The 26,213-nt window shown below is 37.6% G+C and overlaps 1 protein-coding gene across 1 annotated transcript in view; it reads right to left on the bottom strand.

Annotated features, from left to right (window-relative positions):
* Positions 1–26,213, bottom strand: part of pcyt2 (phosphate cytidylyltransferase 2, ethanolamine) — a 54,773-nt gene that overhangs the window by 26,695 nt on the left and 1,865 nt on the right. Inside the window, exons 2-4 of the mRNA XM_039739147.1 lie at positions 17,242–17,330; positions 15,641–15,802; positions 1,979–2,045 (exon numbers count right to left, since the gene is read on the bottom strand). Coding sequence (XP_039595081.1) covers positions 1,979–2,045; positions 15,641–15,802; positions 17,242–17,330 — 318 coding nt within the window. The remainder of the gene's footprint in view (positions 1–1,978; positions 2,046–15,640; positions 15,803–17,241; positions 17,331–26,213) is intronic.

The raw sequence follows: 26,213 nt of genomic DNA, 5'->3' as shown, positions 1-26,213 counted from the left end.
GAGAGGATGCCTGAGGAGTGGAGAAGAAGTATACTGGTGCCAATACTGAAGAATAAGTGGGATTTGTAGGACTGTAATAACTACAGGGGGATAAAATTGATGAGCCACAGCATGAAGTTATGGGAAAGAGTAGTGGAAGCTAGGTTAAGAAGTGAGGTGATGATTAGTGAGCAGCAGTTTGGTTTCATGCCAAAAAAGAGCACCACGGATGCAATGTTTGCTACTGAGGATGTTGATGGAGAAGTATAGAGAAGGCCAGAAGGAGTTGCATTGCGTCTTTGTGAACCTGGAGAAAGCATATGACAGGGTGCCTCGAGAGGAGCTGTGGTATTGTATGAGAAAGTCAGGAATGGCAGAGAAGTACGTAAGAGTTGTACAGGATATGTACAAGGGAAGTGTCACGGTGGTGAGGCCTGCTGTAGGAGTGACGGATGCATTCAAGGTGGAGGTGGGATTACATCAAGGATCGGCTCTGAGCCCTTTCTCATTTGCAATGGTCATGGACAGGTTAAAAAACGAGATTAAACAGGAGTCACCGTGGACTATGATGTTTGTTGATGACATTGTGATCTGTAGCGAGAGTAGGGAGCAGGTTGAGGAGACCCTGGAGAGGCGGAGATATGCTCTAGAGAGGAAAGGAATGAAGGTCAGTAGGAACAAGACAGAATACATGTGTGTAAATGAGAGGGAGGTCAGTGGCATGGAGGATGTAAGGAGTAGAGCTGGCAAAGTTGGATGAGTTTAAATACTTGGGATTAACAGTACAGAGTAATGGGGATTGTGAAAAGAGATGAAAAAGAGCGTGCAGGCAGGATGGAATGGATGGGAAGAATGTCAGGAGTAATCTGTGACAGATGGGTATCAGCAAGAGTGAAAGAGAAGGTCTAAAGGACGTTAGTGAGACCAGCTATGTTATATGGGTTGGAGGCACTGACCAGAAAGCAGGAGGCAGAGCTGGAGGTGGCGGAGTTAAAGATGCTAAGATTTGCACTGAGTGTGATGAGGATAGACAGGATTAAAAACAGAGGGTCAGCTCAAGTTGGACAGTTGTGAGAGTCAGAGAGGAGGGATTGCGTTGGTTTGGACATGGGCAGAGAAGAGATGCTTGGTATTTGGGAAAATGATGCTAAGAATAGAGCTGTCAGGGAAGAAGAAAAGAGGAAGGCCTAAGAGAAGGTTTACGGATGTGGTGAGAGAGGACATACAGGTAATGGGTGTAACAGAACAAGATGCAGAGGACAGAAAGATATGGAAGAAGATGATCCGCTGTGGCAACCCCTAACGGGAGTAGCTGAAAGAAAAAGAAGACACTTCAATACATTGTCAAATAGTACATATTAAATTTGGAATACTACTGGATTAAGTTCTAGCTAAACACTCTTTCAACAGCAGTACATTGTTTTTTAGTTACTTTCATAGTACAAGCGCCAAGACCATGAACTTTCAAGTCCCTCTGAGCTCCAAGTGATAAGAAATGCACAGAGCTCTACCACTGTTTTGGAATTTGGATTAAATGCACATAGGAAAATACTGTACTGCCACCATTCATACCAACATTCTTCTCTTCCTTTAGCTAATCTCTCTGTTCTGTATGCATCCAGATTAAATTCTCTAGATTAGGACGACTAGGAAAGGGATCACTTAAACTGTACTGTACTGTAGCAGCTGTCTGTACTGTAGTGGTGTTCACATAGTGCATTTATGGATTGATTTTCAATGTGACATTCAACATATGATAATAAGGACATTTTTCAATAAAGAGAGGAAAACAGCAACTTTATGGAGCAGCTAGGAATAGTTTTTTTGTGATTTAAAATACTGTAAGAAATTGTAAAAATCCCTTAAAATTATATCTGGTGATAACACTAACAGGTCATAGGTCACAGCATTCCACTTACTGAAGAGAATGAAAATATTCAGTGCTTCATGTCCTAACTCAAAATATGCAGCATAAAAATATAAAACCCCTAATTATTACCTGTAACGACCAGCCTTCTTAACTTCTTCATATGTGTCCTTTCCATCAACAGTCAAAGTAATGTCGTCTAAAATCAAACATAGACAGTTTGTTGCAATTGTAGCTTATAATGCAAAATAAAGCTGACATTATTTTCTTCAGAATCTGCTTCACCTTAAATAATATTACTGCATCAACAGAGCAGGAAATAAACTCTACCTACAACTCTTACAAAACAAATATAAAGTAAAACATGACATCATACACAAATCTATACTAATAAAAGGCAAAGCCCTCACTGACTGACTGACTCATCACTAATTCTCCAAGTTCCTGTGTGGGTAGAAGGCTGAAATTTGGTAGGCTCATTCTTTACAGCTTACTTACAAAAGTTGGACATTTCGAAATTCTACGCGTAATGGTCATAACTGGAAGCTATTTTTCTCCAATTACTGTAATGGAGTTGAGCTGGATGGCCGTGGGGGGCGGAGTTTCGTGTGACATCATCACGCCTCCCATGTAATCATGTGAACTGACTATCAACGCAGTACCTAGAAAACCAGGAAGAGCTCCAAAAAGCGCTAAAGAAAACATGCATTATATAATTGAGAAGGCAGCGAAACAATAAGAAGCAAGCGACTGACATTTACAACCATATTCATGAGTGCTGCTACTTTGGAAACAAAACACGGTGTAAACTTAAAGTTTAAATTAAGTTCATAGACAGGCTGCCGCTGGTGTCTGTCATGCCCACGGTAATATGGGATACAAGTTTAATCAGAGGACACAGGATATAAACGAGAGTTTTAATCACTTTGTAACTAAGTTAAAATTGCAGGTGAAGGGCTGTGCTTATGCAAATTCTGGGAGACTGTGTTTGTGGGGGATTGACAGTTAAGGCGGGTGGGGGAGTCACGTCATCAACTCCCCTCCCATTCACCTCATTTCGCTCTGAGCTGAGTGAGAACTTCGTCACACGGCCACCAAATACTCATAGAAAAATCCACAAGTTAATACACACCCTGTCTCTAGAGTTTCTCCATGCTCAATGTATTCCTCGCATCCCCTTTATCCCCTCTGATCTACCATTTCAATTCAGATGCCTCCAATTTCCAGTAAGGCTCTGCTGCACAATGACAAGTAATAAGTTTCAGGGACAGACCCTACAAAACGATGCCATTGATTTCAGGCAAGATTGCTTTTATCCTGGACAACTATACTTGCATTCTCAAAAGTGACCTTGCGCAGCTTCGTCATATTACAACCGGAGTGCAGCCAGAAACTTTTAAGTGCGGGTCTTACTTAACATTAAATTAAGCCGTGGACATCGCAACATCACACAAGAGAGCAGCTCACGTGAACTTACTGAATGCAGTACGAGTGATCACTTCCATGCATCAATCCTGCTCAAAATGCGGCTGCAAGGCTTCTAACTGGAAGTAGCAGAATCCAACACATTTCACCGATTTTAAAAACACTACACTGGCTGCCGGTTAGATTCAGAATCGATTTTAAGATTCTCCTCCTCAACTATAAGGCATTAAACGGTCTAGCCCCCGCCTATTTGAGTGTCTTGCTCCATTGTCATAATCCCCCTCGTGTTCTTAGATCCACAGATCAGCTGCTGCTAACCGTTCCCAAGGCACATTTTAAAGCTCATGGTAAAAGGGCTTTCTCCATCTGTGCACCCAGGCTCTGGAACTCCCTGCCCTTAGTGGTTAGGCAAGCCGCTTCAGTCGCCACATTCAAATCTCGCCTAAAAACGCACTTCTTCACATTGGCTTTTAATTCTGAACCTGTTTCATTTTCCACTTGCCTTTTGCTATTTTCTCTATTTTATTTGGTCCCCTGACCTGTTTTTAGTATCTGTTTTAATTCTCTCTTAATGTTTGTTTTTAATATTTTGCTTTTAGTCCTGCTTGTTGTAACTGTACAGCACTTCGGTCAGTTGTAATGCTGTGTTTTTAAGCGCTCAACAAATAAATATGGTATGGTATGGTATGGTAAAAAACGCATTACACAATTGACAATGTGATGGCTTTATATGGCGTTCGTTTATAAAGCAGCGAAGAGGCTGTGTGAAGGCAACTACACAAAAAACAGCAGAGCGCCACACTCTGAATGTATTCCTGGCATCACCGTTATACCCCCTGATCTCCCATTTCAATTGAAATGCCTCAAATTTCCAGTAAGGCTCTGCTTCGCGATGACAATTAATAAGTCTCAAGGACACACCCTACAAAAGGTTGCCATTGATTTGAGGCAACATTGCTTTCCTCCTGGACAAAACTATACGTTGCATTCTCAAAAGTAATATATATACCCCAATCTACATACTGTCAAATAAACGAACCACACACCCTAGCGCAACATGAGAGGCTTAGCCTTTAGCGCGGACGTCTGAGGTTCGATTCGCAAGAGTGGGTGCAGTGAGTGTGTACTGCCTGATGAGCCCATCAGGCAGTTGGATTTAGTCTTTAAATGTCTATGGTGAAGAAAAATGCATGCAATGATGATTATATTTAACTTTGTATATATACAAACCGGATTCCAAAAAAGTTCGTACACTATACAAATCGTGAATAAAAACTGAATGCAATGATGTGGAGGTGCCAACTTCTATATTTTATTCAGAATAGAACATAAATCACAGAACAAAAGTTTAAACGGAGTAAATGTATCATTTTAAGGGAAAAATATGTTGATTCAGAATTTCATGGTGTCAACAAATCCCAAAAAGTTGGGACAAGGCCATTTTCACCACTGTGTGGCATCTCCCCTTCTTACAACACTCAACAGACGTCTGGGGACGGAGGAGACCAGTTTCTCAAGTTTAGAAATAGGAATGCTCTCCCATTCTTGTCTAATATAGGCCTCTAACTGTTCAATCGTCTTGAGCCTTCTTTGTCGCACCTTCCTCTTTATGATGCGCCAAATGTTCTCTATAGGTGAAAGATCTGGACTGCAGACTGGCCATTTCAGTACCGGATCCTTCTCCGTAGCAGCCATGATGTTGTGATTGATGCAGAATGTGGTCTGGCATTATCTTGTTGAAAAATGCAGGGTCTTCCCTGAAAGAGATGACGTCTGGATGGGAGCATATGTTGTTCTAGAACCTGAATATATTTTTCTGCATTGATGGTGCCTTTCCAGACATGCAAGCTGCCCATGCCACATGCACTCATGCAACCCCATACCATTAGAGATGCAGGCTTCTGAACTGAGCGTTGATAACAACTTGGGTTGTCCTTGTCCTCTTTGGTCCGGATGACATGGCGTCCCAGATTTCCAAAAGAACTTTGAATCGTGACTCGTCTGACCACAGAACAGTCTTCCATTTTGCCACACTCCATTTTAAATGATCCCTGGCCCAGTGACAACGCCTGAGCTTGTGGATCTTGCTTAGAAATGGCTTCTTCTTTGCACTGTAGAGTTTCAGCTGGCAGCGGCGGATGGCACGGTGGATTGTGTTCACTGACAATGGTTTCTGGAAGTATTCCTGAGCCCATTCTGTGATTTCCTTTACAGTAGCATTCCTGTTTGTGGTGCAGTGTCGTTTAAGGGCCGGAGATCACGGGCATCCAGTATGGTTTTACGGCCTTGACCCTTACGCACAGAGATTGTTCCAGATTCTCTGAATCTTGGATGATGTTATGCACAGTTGATGATGATAGATGCAAAGTCTTTGCAATTTTTCGCTGGGTAACACCTTTCTGATATTGCTCCACTATCTTTCTGCGTAACATTGTGGGAATTGGTGATCCTCTACTCATCTTGGCTTCTGAGAGACACTGCCACTCTGAGAAGCTCTTTTTATACCCAATCATGTTGCCAATTGACCTAATTAGTGTTTATTGGTCTTCCAGCTCTTCGTTATGCTCAAATTTACTTTTTCCAGCCTCTTATTGCTACTTGTCCCAACTTTTTGGGATTTGTTGACACCGTGAAATTTTGAATCAACATATTTTTCCTTTAAAATGATACATTTACTCGGATTAAGCGTTTGATCTGTCATCTACGTTCTATTACAAATAAAATATTGACATTTGCCATCTCCACTTCATTGCATTCAGTTTTTATTCAAAATTTGTTTAATGTCCCAACTTTTTTGGAATCCGGTTTGTATATGTATATGTATATATGCCAGCAACACTCATGACAATGACAAAACAATTACATTGTCAATCATGTTACGTTATTATTAAAATGTTTCCTTTTCTTTTTCATTACTTCTTTAACACACTACTTCTCCGCTGCAAAGCGCGGGTATTTTGCTATATATGTATATGTATATGTATATATATATATATATATATATATATATATATATATATATGTATATATATATATATATATATATATATATATATATATATATATATATATATATATATATATATATATATATATATATATATATATATATATATATATATATATGTATATATATATATATATATATATATATATATATATATATATATATATATATATATATATATATATATATATGCATATATATGTATATGTATATATATATATGTGTGTGTATGTGTCTGTGTCTATATATATGACAGCAACACTCATATCAGTGACAAAACAATTACATTAACAATCATCTTACGTTATTTTTAAAATGTTTCCTTTTCTTTTTCATAACTTCTTTAACACACTACTTCTCCGCTGCGAAGCGCAGGTATTTGGCTAGTAAATCTATAAGTTTTATCAAACTATCATTAGTATTTTTTGTTACAGAAGCTTTGTCTCTATGTTGGCAGAACCCCAACTGAATAAAAGTAAAAAAATGAGTAACTACATCATAATGTGTTTAATATTTATTGAGTTAATTTTTATTATCCATTTTTTAAGATAAAACTGAATTCTTGACAGCTTTTACTAATCTAAGGCAACATATTTACTTCTACAATCTATTGAAACATCTACTGTATTTAAAGAAACACACAAAGATTAATATAAGATATGGCAAGATCTGTGCATGTGTTTTTTTCTGAACAGTATGTCAGACTGACTTAGCCGTGAAGATTATCTACAAAGACCACATATTTAAACTACAGATTATTTAACATGCAAGACAGCTTGACAAGGCTGACATCATCTTTTATACTTATGGGCACTAGTATTTACTGTATTTATAAAGACATGCATCTTCTCTTATGCAGCTAGGCTTGGATCCCAATCTGTTGAGATCAATTCCATAAGGGGGGAAAACATTTTTCTCATTAACTAATCATAATACTCTAGACCCATAACTTGCAGAGAGGCATTTATTTTTTTTAATGACAAGGGGTATTTCTGAGCCATACAGACTTGCATAAGAAGAGAATCTGGTTAGCCTCCTGTGACCAAAAAAAAAAAGAAAAACTGGTTGTTTGAAAAATGCACTAAGAAAAAATACTTTCTCAGGCAGAGGAGAAATTTAGGCCTTTTTACCAACAACGATGACTTGAACAACTCTTTAAAGTGATCCAGGTTATACTGTATATAAACACCATTTCACCTGCTGACAGGGTTTGAATGTATACATCACTATATTTTAATAATGATGACCATAAATGTATACATTACCTTTTCTTATAGCTCAAACTGAATAATGTCTGAGAGCATTTAAAGTGGTTATGTTGCATAAGTGTTATGCACAAATTTAGTCATTAATGCTCAAACAAGAGGCTACAAGATAAAAAAATTTTCAGGCATAAAAAGACTTTAGAGCAACCCTATGCAGAAGGTTTACAAATAAGATTAAGAAATTATGCAAAACAAAATAAAGCCACACCATAGCCAAAAAAGGAAAGCTTTCAAAAATCTGAGGACCAATGGCTGCTACTTGCCATCTACATTATCCTCCATATTAGGATTGCCTGAAACGCAATAAAGTCAAAGAGTTATCACATTAATGGTATAGCCTATGTCCAGGCTAGCTTCTTAGTTAAACATCGCAGGCTAATACAAACTTGATGCTGGGATATTTCTTCATCCATCTATCCATTTCCTGAACTAACTTAATCCAGTGCAGGGCCACAGGAAACCACTACATATCTTGGCAACAAGGCAGGCACCACCCTTCCCAGGTCATCTGTCTGTTATAGCATACAATGGTATCAACTAACAAATAAGGGTAAACAGAAGAACATCATGTAAAAATTACAATACTTCTCTCCACTGTAGGTAAGATTAAAAATGAGTTTACTTAAACTCTGGAATTCAAAACTCTTGAGTGCCAGATACATTACACCAACAATTTCAACTAATCTACCCAAAGCTGTATAAGTGACTAGGTAAACAGCCAGTCTGTTTAATATAGCTTCTTTCTGAGCATAATTACAAAATGTATCATAAATTAAATCACATTTCCTTTGAAAAGTATATTGGGTGCAAAATAAACAGAAATGTCTTGAAATTATACCATATTTAAAAATACTAAAGTAAAGGAGCATGCTCATTTTAAGGTGTGAATGAAATAATAAATTACAGGGCAAATACTGATTAAGTAAGCAATTATTTGAATAGTAAATGCATTACTGAAACATGAAAAAACAAAGCTCCATTATAAATGTATAGGGGTGAGCTTGTGACCTCTGACATAACAGACTTTCTGCAAAAGAGATTTCTTTCATTGTAATGTGCGACTGCAGGAGTTACTGCAAACTCCAGAAAGATACGCTTAAAAACCACTCTTCTGTTACTGTGTGGCAGATTGACTGGCAGGATGACCTCTAACCTATTGCAACATCCAAAAGGTGCCATCTTTCACCTTTATGCCTGGTGCAGCTGTGTTGTTCTTATGTGAGTGGACGTTTCTTGCGGGGGAAGGCTTTTGTTCCCTTTCCCCAATGTAGAACCCTCATCCTCATCAGAGTTCACCTCGGTTATAGCACGTCTTAATTTGAAAACTAACAGTGTCATATCGGGGGGAGCGTGAACGTGACTGAGAGAATAAAAGTGAATAATGAAACAAAGCACTAACTTTTACAAGTACCATAAATTCACACTGGCTATTACAGACTGAAATAAATCAAATGTATGTTTTTGTTCGGGCGGCACGGTGGCGCAGTGGTAGCGCTGCTGCCTCGCAGTTAGGAGACCTGGGTACCTTGGTCCCTGCCTTGTGCCCTGTGTTGGCTGGGATTGGCTCCAGCAGACCCCCGTGACCCTGTATTTGGATTCAGCGGGTTAGAAAGTGGATGGATGGATGTTTTTTTTCTATAATAGAAATAATAATAGTTGCTCACGACTCAAAACAGTTAATGCGTGAAGGAGCTGGGGATCAAACCCGCAACCTCTTGACTTGGAGACAGCAGTTCTAAACTCTGCACCAGCCAAGCAGATGTATACGTGTGCGCATGGTACCCTATCCTAATTTCTTTTATTTTGGTTAAATTCTAGAAAAAGAGCACACTTGTTTTGTTATATCTGTGTCTTTTGTGAAAGTGTTTATTTGACATTTGGACTTCAGTCTTCACACATTATACACTTCATGTCAGCATTTGGCCAATTATTAGTAGAACATTAAAAAAGTTTCTGTTCTAGTTATGTTTTCTTGTCTCGTATTTCCTGTCATCCAACATTTACACAGATTGTTGCAGACACGGAACCCACATGAAATGTATGTGTTCCAAATAACAATATGTTATTTACCCTGTACAATTCAAGGCACCTCAAACCCAGATACACCAAGTTCTCCCAGCTCAAGTCTGTTTATGTTAAAGCTGTGTCGGTGAGGGGAATGAAACAGCAGGCTGCTTGTGCTGATTCACACATTTGCAAAACAAAAGACGATGATGAGGATGTGCGAGGGAATTTAAGGTGCCCCAGGATTACGAGTGTTTTCGTAGGCTTCAGGGATTCTAATGTTAAAGCCCTACTAGTAGTACTACCACACTACTTGGTAACTTATTCCAAGTGCCTTTAGTTCCCTGAAAAGAAAAACTTCCTAATGTTTGTGCAAAAGTTACCCTTAACCTGTTTCCAACTGTGACCTTGTGTTCTTAGTAGATAGTCCTAAATCCTTCTCATAAGTTGAACTTTCCATTTTTAACCAGTATTCAGACCTAACACTTTTAATTCCTATGTGAAATACTTTATATTTACTGACATTAAATTTTATCTACCACAAATCTGCCCATGTCTGTATGCTTTCCAAGTCCCTCTGTAATGATTCAATGTATTCCAGTCTATCTGAAATTCCACCTATCTTGGTATCATCTGCAAACTTAACCAGCCTGTTACTTATATTCCTATCCAAATTATTTATACATATTAAAAACAGAAGCAACCCTAGCACTGGCTCCCGAGGGACACTACTCCTAATATCAGCAAATCCTGATAAGGTTCCTCGCACTATAACCCTTTGCATACTATGTCTGAGCCAACTTTGCATCTACAAACAACACCCTCAACTCCCACTTCATTTAGCCTGATGCCCAACCTCTCATGTGGCACCTTAACAAATGGTTCCTGAACGTCCAGATAAATAACATCATATACTCTACATGGATCATATCCTTTTGTTGCTTCCTTATAGAATTCCAGCATGTCAGTAAAATATGACCTTCCTCTTCTGAATCCATGCTGACTTTTCAGTAAAACTCCTGTTCTTGCCATGTGTTGCTCAATCTTATACTGAATGATTCCTTCCCTTAATTTTCCTGTAATGCATGCTAAACTTACTTTTGGTCATCTTTAGCCTTACCTGCCATATTCCTCTTTAACTTAGCTTCTCTGATATCCTTCTTAATGGTTCCCGCACGTTCTCATACACCCTACAATTCACTTTGGAATTATCAGTCTTATACGCCTTATACAGCTGTTTTATCTTTGGCAAATTCTTTTCTAACTTTGTTAACTCACTGCAGTTTTTTTTTAATTTTCCACTAATTCTAAATTTAGGTCTGCACCTGTCCTGCATTTCATTTAAAACCTGTTCCACTGATCCTTGACTTAAAACCTTAACCCAGTCTATCCTCCTTAGGGCAGGTTTATACTTCACGGTCAGAATGTGTCTTTTGTCGACATCCAGGGGCAGAGAAAAAAGCTGTAAATGTCAATAAAACTTGCCGTTACATTATAGGTAGCCCCACTTTGCTAATAGGACCATTAGACTTGTTGACGTGTAAGTGCGTGAGTAGCATAAACAATGTCTAGAATGGCATCGACATTGGGTGAGAGAGCATATTATTTATTTTTTGCATATTGCTGCTGAATCAGAGTCTGACTTATTATCAGTTGATTGGTTACCAACTGATCGTAGTGCTGAACGTACTCATGTAGCTGATGCGGCTCTGGCAATGTTTGTCCTGGGAGGACTATACAGACTTTGATCCACAGGAGGCAAGCTGGCAACTGGACTTCACCAAATGACATGGTGTGCTAGAGGACACTATGGATTACCAGCCACTCAACTACTTCAAGCTGTTTTTTTATCCAGAAAATGCCTTTCAGCTTATGAGTGATGAGACAAACAGGTATGTAATAAGTATGCAAATTTATATACTGTAGAGACTCATGGAATATAAAACAGACTGACATTTGTCATAAATAAGTATTTTATGTTGATTTATGTGTGAAACCATTGCTTTATGTGCTTTATAGAAAAGAGTTTTTTGGAAAGATATTCAGCTCTGGGACAAAAGGAAAAAAATAATTAGCCCTAAAAGGAAACATACTGTGCTAAAAAACAGTCACTGATTACTTCTAAAAACTTGTGCTCTGCTATTTGCAAGGTTAACCCAGTTAATATTTGAGTAATTAAAGTTCCACATGACTATAATATCCCCCTGTAAACTTGCCTTTTTAATACTACTAAAAAGATGTGTATTAAAATGACTGTTTGCATTGGACAGTCAATATATTTCAATGTGAAGCCACATGTCCTCACTAGGATGGGGCTCATCATCTAAGTGAAGAGGAGGACTTGCCTTTAAATTCTGTTTGACATAAACAGCAACCCCACCTCCTCCTCTCTTCTGTCCATCCTTCCTAAAAAACTGTGTATCCCTCTGTGTTATAGTCATCCCCATTTTTGTTATTAAGCCAGGTTTCCATTATTGCTGCAATGTCATAATTATGTTCCTCTATACACAACACCAACTCACTTGTTTTATTCTTGATATTTCTGGCATTAAGGCACTTACAATTTACAATGCTGTGCATTTTTATTTTAACACTATTCTTTGTTCCTCCATGCACAGTTCAAAACCTGGCCTGTCCTAAACTCCCTGCAACCACAAACTATACCTTAAAAATCCTTGACTAATATAACATATGCCTCCCTAATAAACACTAGTGCCCCTCCGGTTCAGATGTAACCTGTCATGGTGGAACAGGTCTCATCTGTTACAAAAGGAGTCCCGATGCTCCACAAACCTATACCCTTCTTCCCTACAATAAGATTTGAGCCATGCATTAATTCTTCTAATCTCCTCAGTCTTACCTGGACTGGAGCATGGCACAGGCAGAACATCAGAGAAGACTACTTGCCTGGCACCTAACTGACAGATTACCCTTATGTATGTCATTTGTTCCAGCAAACACTATGACAAGTAGATCCAGCCTTGCTCTGGCCAAGAGCCTATCCAAACGTTCAGGAAGAACTCCCACCTCTGCACCCTGAAGGCAACACACCGTACAAGACTCTCGGTCTCTAGAGCAAACCTGAACTTCAATCCCCCTAATGACTGAGACTGCAAATACAACTAACATTTATTTTCTGCTTTTGAGGTGGCCTGATGGGGCTCATCATGCCTGCCTATCACCAGAGAATCTTCAGAGACACAGACCAGCTCCACAAGGACCTAAAAACGATTTGGCACTTCCAGTTCTGAGGTTGATGATGTGATGATTGTGATCGTGACCCACCTATTTCTAACTGTCTGGTCTGGAATCTCCTCCCATGGCACCTAAAGCGCGGGCATTATCCCTCTAAAGGACAAATGGGCAAGTTCCACCAATTCTCCAGTACAATGCAAGCCTGCCAACTCCACTTCTTGTTAAGCGACCCTGAGCTCCAGGTGCTAGGTAACCGCCATAGAGACTGGTTCGTCCAAGCTGTCATCTAAAAAGTCCAACATCTAACAGGACTTGCATTGCACTGGCCTCATTATTAAAATTTGAGTTAGGAATACTAATACTGCCTTAACTTAAATTGTAAATCTAAAAAAAAAAATTCACACCAATTAGATTACAACATTCTCTCCCATTTTTTCTGATGTTTAAGGTGAAGTCCATGCTGAATACACACCTCAAAAGGCCCATATAATGGGTGAGTGATACAATTGTTTGCTATATAATTATGCTGTTTTTGTATATCCTGTCATATGAAAAAGTTTGGGAACCCCATACAGTCAAATGAAGAAGTTTGGGAACCCCTCTTAATTCTTTGGATTTTTGTTTATCATTGGCTGAGCTTTCAAAGTAGCAACTTCCTTTTAATATATGACATGCCTTATGGAAACAGTAGTATTTCAGCAGTGACATTAAGTTTATTGGATTAACAGAACAAAATATAACAAAATTAGACAGGTGCATAAATTTGGGCACCCCAACAGAGATATTGCATCAATACTTAGTTGAGCCTCCATTTGCAAATATAACAGCTTCCATACACCTCCTATAGCCTTTGATGAGTGTCTGGATTCTGGGTGAAGGTATTTTTGACCATTCTTCCATACAAAATCTCTCCAGTTCAGTTAAATTTGATGGCTGCTGAGTATGGACAGCATGCTTCAAATAATCCCATAGATTTTCAATGATATTCAAGTCAGGGGACTGTGACTGCCATTCCAGAACATTGTACTTGGCCCTCTCCCAAAACTGTGTTTTGGGTCATTTTCTTTTTGGAATATCCAACTCCTGCATAACTTCAACTTTGTGACTGATGCTTGAACATTATCCTGAAGAATTTGTTGATATTGGGTTGAATTCATCCGACCCTCAACATTAACAAGGGCCCCAGTCACTGAACTAGCCACACAGCCCCACATCATGTTGGAACCTCCAACAAATTTGACAGAAGGTAGCAGGTGTTTTTCTTAGAATGCAATGTTCTTCTTCCATCATGCAAAGCGCTTTTTGTTCTGACCAAATAACTACATTTTTGTCTCATCAGTCCAAAGCACTTTGTTTCAAAATGAAGTATTTGCATACAACAAGAGACTCTGTTTGTAGCGTGAGTGCAGAAAGGGCTTCTTTCTCATCACCCTGCCATACAGATGTTCTTTGTGAAAACTGTGCTGAATTGTACAATGATGTGCAGATACACCATCTGCAGCAAGATGTTCTTGAAGGTCTTTGGAGGTGATCTGTGGGTTGTCTGTAACCATTCTCACAATCCTGCGCATATGCAGCTCCTGTATTTTTCTTGGCCTGCCAGACCTGCTTGGTTTAACAGCAACTGTACCTGTGGTCTTCCATTTCCTGATTAAATTCCTTAAAGTTGAAATTGACAGTTTAAACCTCTGAGATAGTTTTTTGTAGCCTTCCCCTAAACCATGATACTGAACAATCTTTGTTTTCAGATCTTTTGAGAGTTGCTTTGAGGATCCCATGCTGTCATTCTTCAGAGGAGAGTCAAAGGAAAACACAACATACAATTGACCACCTTAAATACCTTTTCTCATGATTGGACACACCTGTCTATGAAGTTCAAGGCTTAATGAGCTAATCCAAACAATTTGGTGTTGCAAGTAATCAGTATTGAGCAGTTAGTTACATGCATTCAAATCAGCAAAATTACAAGGGTACCCAAATTATTGCACAGCCAGTTAACATTTGATTTAATTTCATACATTTAAAAACTGCTTCACTAAAAATCTTTTTTCGGAAAACACCCCAGTACTCAGATGTTCCTAGAAAAAGAAAGACATATCACTGTTATCTCTTTTGTTGAAAGTAGAGTAAATTATGCAGGCTGAGAGGGGTTCCCAAACTTTTTCATATGACTGTATGTGTGTGTATATATATATTTGTATTTTTTGTTTGTTGTTGTACAGTATTTACAATACATTCACTTTGTATTTTTTGCATGGCCCATTGGCATGTGTAGAACATCAATTTATTTATTTTTTGTTGTGTTTGCAAATTTTGTTGTATTAAATGTGGGATATTTAATTTAGGTTGTGGAACTAATTTGTGGAAACATTCTATTTTTCCATTGTAGACTGCATTGTGCTTACTTGTAAAAGTTTTTGTTTAATGCACAATTCTTTATTCTATTATAACTGCATTTACATTATTTAAAATATAGAGTGGAATTATATACGTTGACAACTTTTTCTGTTTTATTTTTTACACATTTTAAATACATATAGATAAATGTTTCGGGTTCTGCTTACTTTATATTTTGGTAATTTTCCCAGTAAGCAAGTTATTTATATCTTTCGTATTTTTGCGGTAGTGGATATTCCGCTTTGTTTAAACTCACACATACAACATACACCAGTATTTAACATTCAGATTTGAGAAGCCAGTCAACCTAACAGAAATCTTTCGTTTATGAAAGTAAACTCACTGGAACACCAGGACAGCATGCCAACTCTACACACAAGTTGCCTAAATAAGGAAGTGAACTAATGCCCAAATGCTGGACTTTAGAAATGATCCTCATTAAAACACCACCCATTCTTCCACAAAATACTCAATGGAAACTATGCCGCTGTAAACATTTACCTCCATGAACGCAGAAATCACAGCTGTACTTGTCCAAGGTCTCCAAGGTTGTAACATATGGTGCACCTTCTACTATTTCATTGACCCATTTAATTGCACGTACCATCTTGTATCTCTCTTCTTGTGTAAAGACAGGGGGGCCTTTGTGCTTCGAAATTTCCTCTAAGGGATTAAAAAAAAAATTAGATATATTATATTATATTATATATATTATCAGAATACTGTATTGTACATATAGCAGTGCCTACAGCAACAAATTTATTTATATTAAATAGTTACACAGTATATATAACAGGAATGTCCTAAATTTGTGTATCATATATAGATCTGATCAGATATTAAAACTTGGAGGTCATTTTCATTTCTAAAAAGACACTGGTAGGTACTGGTATTGCACATTCAGGCTCTCATGTACTCTCTGTAAAACAGACTTCATTAAAAAGTCCCATACGTCACCCTTTCTGTTGGTTTTCAATTAACCTGAACTCTTATTTGTTGGACAATTTCCAATATTAAGTTAACATTCAGCGGGTTGGAAAATGGATGGATGGATCCAACTGCTGAGAGATTAAGGAGATAGGCAAACTGTGTTATGCCCATGTTGTTGGTAAAGGAAGTCCTAGCTAAAATTACTTGACAATGCATTTCATTTCTGATGCATACTACACAACAAGCTATAAATATAGTGAAGGACAAATCAGGCTAAATTAATGGACTGGGGCACATGAGATAGTATGTTGCAAAGTGCTGGACAGAACTGTTTTTAGGTGTAGGTAGCATCCTGTCTCGTCTTTCTGCCAACATAAAAAAGCAGGCTTCACAGAAACTGGAAGCACATTATTCATTTTCACTGTTAAACAAATGCTGGTCCTGCAAAAATGTTATAAAATTTGTTTAGAGAATTGGGATTTTGCAATGCTAATTTTCTAGCAGTGACAGGATCACAGGTTGATTGTACTCATTCCTAAACTAAAAGCCCTGAGCGCCAAATAAACGTTCTAATATCAAGAGATTATTTTGGTACCAAAAGCATTTGTCAAAGACAAATAATGTAACCCTTCTAACAATAAACTAGACTAAACAGGGTCAGCTGAATTACTATTTATTTGCTTGCCAGTGAACTAGAAGGACAATGCCTACTGACGACACACTGCAGTGTATGCTGTAAAGTAAACAACTTCTGAAAAATCAACTTACTCACTCAGCATCCGCTTGGCCTGGCAAATGTTACTGTGGCAACACAACCAACAGTCCTTGGCATATATGTCTACCCTAGTGACCCTCACACGTCACCAGGAAACTGAAATACAACTAGCCTTAATAAATTAGTCTAGTGAGATGGGACAAGAAATGATCCATAATATGAACCCCTTTGGGGGAAATAAAAAACAAAGAGAACCTTGGAAATATCAGTACCCATTGCTAGATCCAAGTTTACTGTCTATACAGAGAAGGGTGGACATTTGGAGCAAAGCCAGTCAGGTGAAAAAAAAAGGTATTGACAATAATAAAATGTATGAACATTCTGAATGCAGTGATATTATCAAATGGCACATACTTCGCAGTAGCATATCAGTTATAAAGTATTTAAAAAATAATACCGTCTGTGTGAACTCCAACTATAAGGTAGTCACCCATGGCCCGTGCCTGCCGGAGCTGGTTGGAGTGACCATAATGAACCATGTCATAGCTGAAACAAGAAACACAAACACATCAGCATTACTATACACAAAGTAAAATCCAATAAACACAATTTAATTTCAAATGTAGCTCCAATTTCAAGGCAAATGATTTACTTAACAACAAACAGTATCAGCTAATTGGTATTTTTCATTGACATTCAGGGACTGATAAACAGAATGGTTAGAAATTCAAAATACTTCAAATCCAGTGTAACTTGTTCATATCGATCACGTATATGCTTTTTTCCCCTCTATTTCCCTGAACCATACCTATACCATTCAGCCACAGATACTCTATTCAAAAGAATCTGTCATCAAATGCCTATAAAATTACCTAATTTCTGAATGCAGCTCACTTAGAAGATAGAAAAGGAGATATAAGTAAACATGTTAGAAACAGAAAGCGGACAGCAAGTCCACAAATGATGGTTTTGTTTCATCACACTGTCCCTCATAAGCAGGCCAGATGCAGTGGCAGGAGAGTGTGCTTCCTTCCACACTGAAATGGCATTTTCAAGGACTGAAACTAATTGTTTCAAAATCGTTCTCCAAAGTGTGTAAATTTGGAAATGTCAGGTCTCACATAGCAGTTTTAGAAAATGCTTAAATATACTGCCATGTGATGAGGTACTGACTTCACTTTTGTCCCCTATAATCTCATCTGTACAGTGGGGATATTCTTTTCCTAACTTCTCTGCATTAGCCGACAAGTTTTGTGCTTTGAAAACTTTAGTATTTTGCTATATTAGTTTTTGGCAGGGCTGCCATCTATATTTTCCAAGGCTTTGGTAACCTTATATTCATTTGTAACTTTTAAAAGCATTTGTACTTCATTGACTATTGTCACAAAAAAGTACAATTTGTTTTCCCTCGTTCTTTCGACTTTTTCATTAACTTGGAAAACAATCTGAACTTCATTCTTTATACAAAAATGTGCTATATAAATAAATAATGTTGTTGTACTTAGGTTTTACTCCATAACTAAAGTGCTTTTGGCTGATAAGTCACGCACACCCACTAAGAAAGATTTATGCATTTTTGCTGTTTCAGTGTGTATGATAAACTTTTAGAATATGACCTAAAAACCCTAGTGCAGACAGAAAAGTTTTAAGAACAAAAATGGTGTTTTCAAATTTACCTGGTGTTTAGTATGAACTAAGTCTAAGAACACAGAAAAATGTGTGACATATGGAGAAGGCTGATGAAATAAAGATGAGGTCCAAGAGCCAACTGTATGCACTTAGCAATAAAAGGCAAACTCAGTAAGCCATAAATCAAGAATCCATTAATCAATGAAATTGAGGGAGCACTGAAGCCAGAAAGTACAATAATATCCAGCAACTAATAATACCAAAGCTTTGATTTTCACAGAAATAAAATTAAAATCTTTAGTTTCCAATAATTCAAAACATGACATATAATGTAAGATAACAAACTATATATATATATAGTGATTAGAAACCTGATATTTCAACTAATTAAGTTTAACAAATTATCATAATCATTAAGAGTTTTGTTTAAAATGTACACTTTAGACCTAGTAACATAAACACAATCATTTCTTTGATTCACTGATGCAACAGCTTGATTATGTAATTCACATATTGAATCTTGCCCTAGGTACATTTTAGACAAGATATATGTGAATAATAAACACTTTTTAGTTACATTAAGGTATGCTTGGTAAATACTGAACTAGACTGTTTTTTTTATGAATGACTGAATTCCGCTCCTTTTCTGAAACTTTACTTAAGAGATCCATTTTCCCATCATTCCCTAACATTTTCTGATATACTCTGCAGGCGCTCTTCAAATTATCATCCAAACTGACCAGTACCACCTTATAGAGACTTGTTCCATTTCTGTGAAATCTTCATAGTTTTGCAGTTGTCACAAACATGAGTCAAAGTTAACAAATGTTTTATTCCTGTAGGTAGGTAGTCTGTCTATTACAACAATTCCAACATAAAACAGCTGTTTCAACACAATTCTTGCTTTCTCTATGTAACTTAAGCAGTATGTTTTATAACAAAAACATTCAATGCAGTTTAAGGTATTTTAAGGTATCTTGAGGAATGACTTTATTGATAACACAATAATTTCTTATTTGGCTGCGTAATCACTTATTTTTCTCTGTCCAATTTCAATTTATATATCCAAACATCTAAAAGTCTACATATATTATAGATGTACTATTCTCCATACAATAATAGCATAATACTGAAACAAGTCAATGAATTCAATACTAATTCAGTAAAGGGAAGGATGCAACTGTTCATTTGTATTTCTTCACGTCTCCAGTTGTCCTGCATTTACATGCAGCAGTACATGTCAGCTTCTTCTTCTTTCAATTGCAGTTGCTTCTTTTGCACTGTGTGGTACAACTGCAGGTGATCATCTTGATAAATGAACAAGATGTAGGAACCAGAGTGCCACTCTTGATTCTCCATCCCACAGTCTCTAGTGGAACTAGTATAGGACGTTGCTTGTGTGCCTGTAGTCAAACTGATGCTTGGTAGTGTTCCCTCTTGATGTGGAATGACAGTACATCATGTGTTGGGGGCACAGTCTCCAACAGGTGAGACTGGGCAAAGAGGGTTGACCTATACATTGTATTTTTTTTCCTTTCCAAGGACCTCATCCAAATGATTTGTAGCCTGAAGCAAATTAGTAACCCTTGACTCTTACTTTTTTCTCTTTAGTTTCCTCACAAATCTTTTATTAAACCAGACAGTTCATGATGAATACATATAGGTGTAAATGGAAACAAGTTAAATGGAGAACTGCTGTTTCATTTGTCATTTATGTCTTATTGCTAATAAGGAGCCACTAAAAAACAGGTAATGCAGCTGTTTATGGCTAAAATAAGCAATTAAAAGGTGGGTAATATTAACAAGCAACACAACTAAAATAAAGCATAAAAATGTTGCTTGAGCAAGAAGTGTTTTCACAGCTAGAATTGACTTCTCTTTAAGAACTGGATTGGAATAAAAACCTTCAGCCACTACTGCCCTCCAGGACCGACTTTGCAGACCCCTGCACTAGTGTCTTTCCTTCATGAGTTGTGATCAAGCTGATTATAAGCTCCTAGAACTGATGTCCATGCTGTACCAGTTATGACTGGAAATGGGAGCCTTGAAAGAAAATACTTAAACTTGAAAAATGTAATTAAATAATGAGAAGAAATGTAATAACTAAAGAGCTGAGAATAATTAAGTAATAAATCACAGTACTGCCTTTTAAAAACAAACCAAAAGCTCACAAAATATATCAGAGAAATAACCAAAAGAAGGACAAGACTAAATAATCTCAATATACTAAATTCTTCCTTAATGCAATGAAAAAGCCTAATCTAATAAATTGAATGAATGCCTGAAATCTGAGCAAACAAGCTTACCGAGGGCAATGAAGACATTCTGAATTTTGAAGTACTAAGCAGGGAAAACTAAAGATATCTGACATCACCAAAGGCCTGGATGGATGAAGCCCCATGCAAATCCTTTTAATGTGTACCTTTTTTGATCTTGCTGTTGAACGGTGGATTTGTTCCACTTATGTACAGTACATGTGCTTTCTCTTTATTTTATCTTTTTTAATAAATTTGCAAAAATCTCAAGTAAACTTTTTTCACGTTGTCATTATTGGGTGTTGTGCGTAGAATTCTGAGGAAAAAATGAATTTAATCCATTTTGGAATAAGGCTGTAACATAAGAAAAGGTGGAAAAAGTGATGCGTTGTGAATACTTTCTGGATGCACTGTATATACTAGTAATAAAAATATCAGTTCTGGAGCCAAGTAATAACTCTTTTTACAGTATCTGATAGATTATTAAAATATGTTCACATTTACAATTCTAATTAAAATAATTTTACACATTAAAAAATGAGGATGTTCCAAAGTGAAAGTTTTATAAACAACGGTGAAACACAGATGAAAAAAGCTTTGTAACTTCTGGTTTGGATACTTGAAGCAATGTCTTCCACAGCATATCTTATTTAAATACTTCTTAAAGACTTTCAGTGCCTGCTGCACTTTTACCAAAATGAAAAACAAGAATGAATCAATATTCTCTGTCATATATGACTCGTACTGCGTTGTCCAGCCAAACATCATAATAGCAGAAGCATTATAGCCAGCTCTAGCTCAGCTGCAAGCCCATTTGGCAGCTGCATTTAACTACCTATTATTCAACAAAAACAATGCTTTGTTTATCTTCATCATCCTCAACTGAAAATGGGTAGAACAAAATGTAAAAGGTAATATAGAAAAACTACTTAGAAAATCCTGTAAATTTAATGAGCGCAGCGCTTATCTAGAAAATGTTTCCCAAGGACTTTTATCTTTAAATCCTTAATAAAAAAGGATTAAGAAAAATATGATATGCTGAACCGGGTCTTCAAGTGGTCTTGGAACATATCACCCGTATATACGTAAGGGCCATTGTACATAGTTTTTATATAGTTTATTTTCTCTGTGTTACCACTATTTAACTCATTTAGGGTGTATGTCGACATTTGTTGTCACGCAGCCCTGAGAGCTGACATCGACTAAAGGGGTAGAAGAGCAATAATCAGCTGTAAACGTTGACATAACTCGCCATTACCTTATAGATAGACTCTCTTTGGTAGGAGGAACATCAGACGTGTTCACTTGATATGTAATCCCTGCTTGTATGTGAGAAACAAAGGGCAAACAACAGCAAAAATGGCATTTACACCTGGCAAGAGAGCAAAGCGAATGCACAAAGCAAAATACTCAGTGGACAATGTTTTGTGTGTTTTTGCTGAGTCATGCTATTACTTTTTGATCTCTGATTTTGATGCGAGTGATCCGGAGATCGAACAGGAGTGTGAGGAGCCGGCATCAGTGGATTGCTCCCTAGCTGACTGGCCTCCAGCGGAGCACGTTTGTGCAGCTGATACACCTCCAACAAGGTTCGCCTAGGAGGAATACCCATTCATCGATCAATGGGAGGCAAGCTGGCTGCACAACTTCACAAGACAGCACAGCTTGCTGGTGGACTCAATGGATTACCAGCCACCAGACTACTTCAGGATGTTCTTTCCTGAAGCTGCTTTTCAGCTAATGTCTGACAAGACACACAGGTATACTGAGCAATTTTTTGACTGCCATGCTGAGCAATACCATGTAACAGGTATGTAATATGTATGTGACATCACATAGTATGGAGGCTCATACAACAGAGTGACTTTTATCATAAATAAATATTTTTTTGTTACTTGTTACGTGAAACAATTGCTTCGTGTGCTTTTTATAAACCAAGGGTTCTTCTAAAAATATTCAGCCCTGAGACAAAAGGAAAAAAAAAATCAACCCTTAAATAGTTAATTTAGCACCACCAGATTTTACTCATGTCATATTGTTGTCACAGGCAAACATGTGTAATAATGTATCCACGTACAGATTCCATCACTGTACAGATTTTGGCGAGCAAAGTCTTTTGAAATTTCCCAGCCCAAATAGGTTTTGGAAAGAGGACAATCAGTACATGTTCACATGTTATGGACAGGAGAACAAAAACTTGAACAACAATTTCGTTTTCATCCTATGGGAACAAAACTGTCATTGTAGCTGTGTGAATGTGCTGATTTGGTAGCCCACTGCTCATTACTCTTTTGTGCCAGTTTCTTTACTACACTGTATTATTCCTTTTAGCCTTTTTCTGATTTTTTTTGTCAACTTTGTATAGTGCATGTCCTGTTGTTTACAAAGAACAACAGAGAAAGTGTAAAGCACTAAAGGAGTTCAACAGCCACATGGATCAAAATAAAATTCAACCGTAAACACGAAGGTTAAAAAATAAAGCACAGAGGACAAAGTTCATGTGCCAACAAGGCAAATTTGCAACATGATCACATTTGTTATAAAGTCTAAGCAAATCAGGTGCAAACATTTTTTCTGGGAAATAAGTTGTACATTACTGAAGACTCACAAACACCCTACTGAAGCACCTCAGTCACCTTTCTCACAATCTCCATAACAGACACACAATGTCCCAAAGTGACATCAATGCCAGGAATTTCAGAAATTCTAAAGAGGACAGAATGGATTGTGGAGATGTCATTTGAACAGAGTGTTCATTCACTGAAAGTTGTTAAAGAGGCTAGTAAAGCTCATGACATACATGGCCTGCAAAAGGTACGAAGGAGATGAGAGCTCTTCAGAAGACCGCAACAAACTAACAAAATAGGCTTGGAAAATGGTTCAAGACAACTCCTGAACAAAGTGAAACCTATGAAAATTGGACTAGAAAATAAAAATGCACATAGCTAACAAAAAGACTGGCTCATTTTGTAACATTCCATTGTTTTTATTCAAAGGCTGATGTTTTCTTCTTCAATATAAAAGAATGAGACACCAATAACAGATTGCCATAAAAGAGACAAGAAGTCGGACAGAAGACTTAACAAATTCCTTTTGCCAAACAAGGGCACTGACATCTAGTCTGTATAACATCTGTGACCTGTATTATAGTCTTACTTTCATCAGTGACACAAATACACAGAGTGCTTTTTCTAAATCAAAAAACAACACACTTGCATCATATCTGCATTCTGCTCACAAATATGAATCAATTTACAATCTCAGAATCTAAAAGACTTCATATGACAAAGCACAGTTACCATAAAGTGTTGATGTGTTTGTTTTCTAATGGAAAACAGGAATTTAGCATTGTCATTAAATATGGAGTATGCAGAATATTCAATGAATGCAAATTAAACTATGCAGCTTATAAAAGGAACATTCTGTTGACTTCTGAAATTCAAGCTCTTTGACAGCTTCCAAGTGCTTTAGAGCTGGGGTGGAAATAACTGGAATTCAGAAAACAAGTGACAATAATAAAAGAATAATCCTGGAATCCAATATAGTCTAGGCCAAAAACTGACTATTGAGGCTTAATTGTTACACACTGCATTCTGTATGGGGGGAAAAAAAAACATGTTACTTTTTTCTCATACTTTATGTTGGCTGTTCACTGTAGGACAGTAATATCCCAATATATTTTTTTCTTTTATACTGTACTGTCACTGTATCATGTGTTGGATCGTGGAATGATAAGGTTCACGAGTGAGAGAGACAGATGCAACCTTTATTGTTATATTAGTACAAATTTAAATTAATTTAAACGTTCTTAAAGTCAGGGTTTACATCCCAGGCTCTCTCTGCATGGAGTTAGAATGTTCTCCCCGTGTTTACATGGGTTTCCTCCCTCAGTTCAAAGACATGCAAGTTAGGTGGACTGGCGATACTAAACTGGCCCTCGTGTGTGGTTGGGTGTGTGTGTTGTTCACCCTGTGATGGACTGGTGCCATGTCCAGGGTTTATTCCTGCCTTGAGCCCTGTGCTAGCTGGGACAGACTCCAGCACCCTCACAACACTATTCAGGACTAATGCCGCTTTTCCACTGCATAGTACGGCACGACACGGTTCAGTTCAGCTCACTTTTGGGGGGTTTTCCACTGGGAACAGTACCTGGTCCTTTTTTTAGTACCACCTCAGCCGAGGTTCCAAGCGCTCCGAACCGTTACCAAAACGTGAGGTGTAAACTCTGCTGGTCACTGATTGGCCGGAGAAAATCGTCATTACTGCGTCACTGAACTTGCGACACGAGACACAACAGACCCGCTAGATTTTTAGCACAGCCAGCGAAGGTTCAGATGCACCATTTTGTTTTAACCAAAAATGGCTGTTTCGTGGTCTATTGAGGAAGTACAGACGTTCCTCTCGTTGGTAGCCGAGGAGCAGATCCAGCGAGAGCTGGATGGAGCGACGCGGAATGAAAAAGTTTTTCAGGAGGTCGCTTGTGGTGCGTTTACGATGATGTCAGGGCAGTAGAGGCGGCGCAACTATAACGACACGTGAATAATCCCGCCCACTCTAAAGCGGTACTAAACTGCTGTCGAAACGCAAACCGAGCCGAACCAAGGTGAGCTGTACTGAACCGTGCTGTGCCGTACTATGCAGTGGAAAAGCGCCATAAGTGAGTTTAAAAATGACAGACTGACTGCTTGCATACAACAAACTGTAATCCAAGATTGGAGAGCATTAGGTGACACAAAGCACTACATTTTATTCAGTCACTATTTTCAAGTCAACTTTCCTAAAACGTGTTAATTGCATGATTAGGTTAGAATGTATGCTTTCCTATTAGTAAAATTGGATACAGAATAAATGTCAATGACTATGCACGACACCTTACTATTTACAGACACCGCCTTCAAGCCTTAAATCCTGGCTGAATGCAGTGTTTTGTAATGTCACAAGACATTCAGTGGGTATATTCTGTCACACCTCATGTCTTTTGTTAAAAAAAAAAAAAAAGACATTGGAGGAATAAAGACATAATGTACAAAAGTGTACCGATTATGTTAGTCTGTATTTACTAGACATTTTAGCCCAGAATAAAATGTAAAATTGGGGGTTGATTTGTTTTTTGAACCTAGTTTTGTAAAACTTGACTTACTTTATGGAATGTTTCGTGATTTTAATAAATTCAATAAAATGTAGAAAAAATGTAATATTGTATAAATTGCAACACAATAAACTAAAAAAGGTATGGTAGAGGATGCACAAGGTAAATGACAGTCACGATGTATAGCTTCACTGAAGCTTCATAAGGCTGGGTTTGAATCCTGACCAAATTGTTTTCTCTGTGGACAATTTCAAATTTGGTGGTCTACACAGCATTCTGAACCAGTCCTCTGTGAGGAGTTGTACATATACTTAAACTGAAACAAACCCCGGGCAGGGTGCCAGTCCACCGCAGTGTCTCTTTTATAATTAGCATAATTATTTTAAGTGGTTATAATTGCTACAGCATGAATTAATAAATACATTCTAAGGTGCAAAGATATAACTAACATCTGTT

Source organism: Polypterus senegalus, chromosome 17 (assembly GCF_016835505.1).
Source record: "Polypterus senegalus isolate Bchr_013 chromosome 17, ASM1683550v1, whole genome shotgun sequence".
Lineage (NCBI taxonomy): Eukaryota > Metazoa > Chordata > Cladistia > Polypteriformes > Polypteridae > Polypterus > Polypterus senegalus.
The sequence above is the reverse complement of the archived record's forward strand: the minus strand, read 5'-3'. Positions and strand labels throughout refer to the sequence as shown.